The sequence below is a fragment of the Branchiostoma belcheri genome, unplaced genomic scaffold (genome assembly GCF_001625305.1).
Source record: "Branchiostoma belcheri isolate BF01 breed outbred unplaced genomic scaffold, Haploidv18h27 scaffold27, whole genome shotgun sequence".
NCBI classification, from domain to species: domain Eukaryota; kingdom Metazoa; phylum Chordata; class Leptocardii; order Amphioxiformes; family Branchiostomatidae; genus Branchiostoma; species Branchiostoma belcheri.
In genome coordinates this window covers 1,363,249-1,368,200 of record NW_017803876.1, presented here as the reverse complement: position 1 = coordinate 1,368,200, position 4,952 = coordinate 1,363,249, and the positions used below count along the sequence as shown (strand labels likewise).

The 4,952-nt window shown below is 42.7% G+C and overlaps 1 protein-coding gene across 3 annotated transcripts in view; it reads left to right on the top strand.

The window, feature by feature from the left end:
• LOC109472253 (spore wall protein 2-like) overlaps window positions 1-4,952 on the top strand; it is a 26,683-nt gene that overhangs the window by 19,001 nt on the left and 2,730 nt on the right. For 2 of the 3 annotated variants that reach the window (XM_019771902.1, XM_019771901.1), the window contains one exon: window positions 4,369-4,431. In XM_019771902.1, coding sequence (XP_019627461.1) covers window positions 4,369-4,431 — 63 coding nt within the window. Of the gene's footprint in view, window positions 1-2,436; window positions 4,135-4,368; window positions 4,432-4,952 lie in introns of those variants that run through there. The other variant, XM_019771898.1, reaches the window with a different exon arrangement.

Below are 4,952 nucleotides of genomic sequence, written 5' to 3'. Positions count from 1 at the left end.
CATAGTATCCAAAGAGATGAACCATCTACACCAGAACCACAGAAGATAGCACCAGTTCTACAGCCAACATCTCCACAGCATTTGTTTATTGATATTATAACACTGATATGTCCACTAAAAGAGTCAGGCCACCTTAGACAAATTGGCAATCCACAAGTTACGAAAAGGGTAGGATTGGCACCTAGTATTGTCCAAAAAGATGAACCATCAAAGACAGCACCAGTCCTACAGCCAACATCTCCACAACTCTCATTCATCAATACAATAACACTGACATGTCCACTAAACGAGTCCGATAAACTTATACAGACTGTGACAAGGACAGGCCTGCCATCCGGTATTGTCCAAAGAGATGAAATTGCTGTACATGTACCTGAACCACCAAAGACAGCACCAGTCTTACAGGCAAGATCCCCACAGCATTTGTTCATCAATGTTATAACACTGACATGTTCACTAAAAGAGTCAGATAAACCTATACAGGTTATGACAAGGACAGTCCTGCCATCTATTGTTGTCCAAAGAGATAGACCAACAAAGACAGCATCAGTTCCACAGCCAATGTCTCCACTGCTCTCATTCATTGATGCAATGACACTGATTTGTCATCCGAAAGAGACTGGTCACCTTACACAGGTCAAGACAAGGATTGACCTTCCACCCAGTATTATCCAAAAAGATGAACCAGCTATACCAGAACCACTAAAGACATCACCAGTCCTACAGCCAACATCCCCACAGCATTTGTTCATTGATGTTATAACATCAACATGTCCCATAAAAGAGTCAGGCCACCTTACACAGGTTAAGACAAGGTTTGACCTTCCACTTAGTGTTCCCCAAACAGATGAACCAGCTGTACCTGAACCACCAAAGACAGCAGCAGTCCTACAGCCAGTATCTCCACAGCTCTCATTCATCAACGTTATAACACAGACATGTCCACTAAAAGAGTCAGGTCATTTTACAGAGGATCTGACAGCAGTAGGCCTGCTATCTAGTATTGTCCAAAGAGAAGAAATTGCTATACCTCAACTTCCAAAGACAGCACCAGTTTTACAGACAACATCCCCACAGCATTTGTTCATTGATGTTATAACATCAACATGTCCAATAAAAGAGTCAGGCCACCTTAAACAGGTTATGACAAAGGTAGGCCTCCCACCCAGTGTTGTCCAAAGAGATGAACCTGCTGTACAAGAACCACCAAAGACATCACCAGTTTTACAGCCAACATCTCCACAGCATTTGTTCATCAATGTTATAACACTGACATGTCCACTAAAAGAGTCAGATAAACCTATACAGGTTATGACAAGGGTTGGCCTGCCACATAGCATAGGTCAAAGAGATGAACCACCAAACACACCACCAGTCCCACAGCCAACATCTCCACAGTTCTCATTCATCAATGCAATGACACTGACATGTTCACTAAAATCAGATCAATTTGAGACCCAAACGTTAGGACTTCCAATAAAACCAAAACAACAGACTGACCAGGAAAAAACTCCTGCTATACGTGCAAGTTATGCAGAAGTCATGATTAGAACAGGCCTGTCTGTCAGAGAACCTCTGAAAGATAGATCTGTTGTATAACAGCGTTCACCTAGAAGAGAAACAACTCCACACCCAACTTGTGTACAGCTCTCTCTCCTACATTTCCTAACAACAAGTGTCAAGGGATGAAGGGAGCAGAAGATGTTCAGGATGGTTCTCTGAAACATATGTCTGTTGCACAGCGCTCACCAAGAACAGAAACAACTCCTCACCCAACTTGTTTGCAGCTCTCTTTCTTACATTTTCTAACAAACAAGTGTCAGCTCAAGGGGGCAGAACATGTACTGGTCACTCCTAAGTTACCAAGAACAAGCAGTGTGCCAAAACAAGAGATCAGAGAGGGAACATGTCAGTTGTCTGCCACACAGCCTAGTTATGTAGAAGTTGTGAGCAAGGTATGTTTGCCACAGAAACTTTTGAAAGGGGAAGTTTCTGTGACACAACAAACAAAAGCAGAACCAACTGTACAGATCACAGCAGGTCAACAACCAAGGACAAAATCAGTCACACAGGTCAACATGCCCACAGCCCTCAATGTTCAATGCCTTGATGCTAACATGTCCATCAAAAGAGGCAAGGTGGCCTTTGCCATCACAGCCTGGTCCTTTGGTGAGACCAGGAACTAAAGTAGCAAGCTACAGTTACCCACTTAAACAACCAACTTACACAGAAGTTATGACTATGTCCTCCGTGCATGCCAGAACAAGTCAGCAAGATGTTGCAGTTGTGAAGCACTCGTTGAAGATAGGACCACATAGGGAGATGACATATCTTCATCTCTCCCTGCTCAATGCGTTGATGTTAAGTGTTCGCTGAAACAATCAACCAGTTCTGAGCCTCTGGATAGAACTCGTCCAGTAAAGTCAGATACTGATGTGGGAACTGGCCATGGTGCAATGAGACTGCCCAGTTACATAGAACTGATGACTGAAGTCAGTTTTCAAAAGGATGTTATCCCTATGCACCAACCACCAAGGGAACCACCTACAAAACAGCTAGGTTGCCTGCAATTGTCCCTGCACCATGCTTTAACACATATGTGCCCATTAGAGGAACCTGAGCACTTGATAGCCAGACCAAAAATGATGGAAATGAGTCGTTTAACGAATCTACCAAGAGAAGACATGCATTCGGTTTGCCCTGCTTTCAGCTTTGAGCTATATCTCGGGATGACGTACCCTGTCTGTAGTGCAGAAACACCCGTTAATGTAAGCAGGTCTGACACAGTTGATGGATCAGTGCAATGTACCAATACAAGTTCATCTGCTGCTGTTTTCTCATCAAAGTCCCAGTTTATTTGCCTGCTATACAAACATGTCTGTCTTGCTGATGCTAACTGCTCCCTTTGGCAAACTGAGTCCCATGTAGAAGAGGTACAGTCAGAAACAAGGGAAAAAGAGACACAATCAATAACAAGGGAAGAAGATTCACAGTCCAAAACAATTGATGCTGAACTGGTGGCTAAACATGTTGAGCTCTCCTGTTTGGACCTGAAGCTGTCAAGAACTTGTCTGTACCATTCATTGTTCTGGACCTGTCCAGCAGATCTGAATTGCACGGTAGAGGAGGACTCATCAAAATCATTGCAAGAAGCTGAACCATTTGCTAGCAAAGAATCTTGCACAGCACAACCAACAATGTGGGGGACGTATCTATTGGAGCATCTACAGAAACAGTGTTTGTCTGACATCAACATTACTGTACCAGAATTTGACTTGCACCTGTACAAGCCACAGAAACAACATAAGGCTGAAAGAAAAGAGGAGAGTACAAGTTCAGTATCAGCACAAGCGTGTTTTCTTGTAGATAGCATATGCCCAGCTGATTTTAACTGCAGTATGGAGAACTTGGACATTTCAAGGATACAGCAAAGACACCTAGTCACACAGGCCCTTAGGGATCAGTTTGAAGGATGTGATTTTGCCCTGATGTACCAAACGTGTTCACTGAATACTCTAGAGTGGTGTCCAGTTGATAGGAACTGTACTGATGTGCACCATAAGGACATTTTGGATAGCCAGGTTGTAGAGGAAGTAGATGTAATATCTGAGTCTGTATCTAATACATGCTTACTGCCAGTACATGATCTTTGTTCAGCTGATGGAAACTGTACACTTGAATTTCTGTTGCCATCAACAAGTCCTGTACCTGATGCACACATCAGAGAGGTGGTGCCTGGATGTATTTGTCAGCCGTTCTCTTTCCATACTTGCCCAGCTGACCATAATTGCACTCTAGAGCTATTCCCTTCAAGTGCGCAAGTGACTCCAACAGGAAGAGAATCTCAAGATCACAGGGTGACGTACCCAGCTTTGACTTGTAAAAGAGAGTATACCATGAGTTGTCCTGTTGACTTGAACTGCACTTCCGACCACTTATCGCACTACACCACACCGACCACAACACTGCACACACTGACAGCTGAAACAGTGTCCTCCTCAGCCACACGCTGGGTCACAATCCCCACAGTCAGCTGCCCTGCTGACCACAATCACACCTTGGGACTCTTGCATGCCCTGAGGTGGCACAGTCCTGTCACAGTCAGGGGGTCTCTGGGACCTGAGGTGTTGGAGTGTGAGTCTTTTTACTTTACACAAAATCAAGTAGAATCACTACAAACTCCTCCTATTTGGTGAGAAACTCTGTCTTTAGCACACAGGTGGTGGGTATTCTCTTAACACAGCAGAAGTAGTAGTAGCCTTCCCTAATAAACAATGCATATCATCACCATTACTATTACCACATTAATGAATGTTTTTACAATCACCTTAATGAATTTTGTTATCTTCCAATGTTTGCACCATGCAGTCAAGGTAAAAGCCATAGATGCCACAGAAGAAGACAAGGACCTGTCCAGTATGGGGGTTGAAGGTGAGTTATCAATCAGCCAAGAAGTCAGAATCTTTCTTGTGCATCAAAACAAGTGGTATCACTACCATTTACCATGTTGTTTAGAAGATTACTCATTCATTTTGACAGCATGTGTACTGTGTAATCTATCTAATCCATTCTCATTTCTGTTATTACATGTAACTTGACCAGCTTCATTAACAAAATATTTTGTCCTATGTTTCCTTTTGTTGTAATAGAACATGCCTCTATTAAATTCACTTTACTAAAGCTGTTAGCTCTTCATTTTGTAATACTTCCTTCCTCAAAAGCCTTAGTTTTTAGTTTGTAGTAGAGCTGTGTACCTAAACAAATTTTAGGTACAGGTACAGGTACAGGTACAGGTACACAGGTTTAGGTACAGGTCCGGACCTGAACCTGTACCTGAACAATTCGACCAATTTTAATATGCTCTTCTGAACTCCTTCAATAACAAAAAAACATAAATAAACTTGATAGTTAAGGTTTATTTCTTTGTTTATGGGGTAATGCTCAGATAAAAT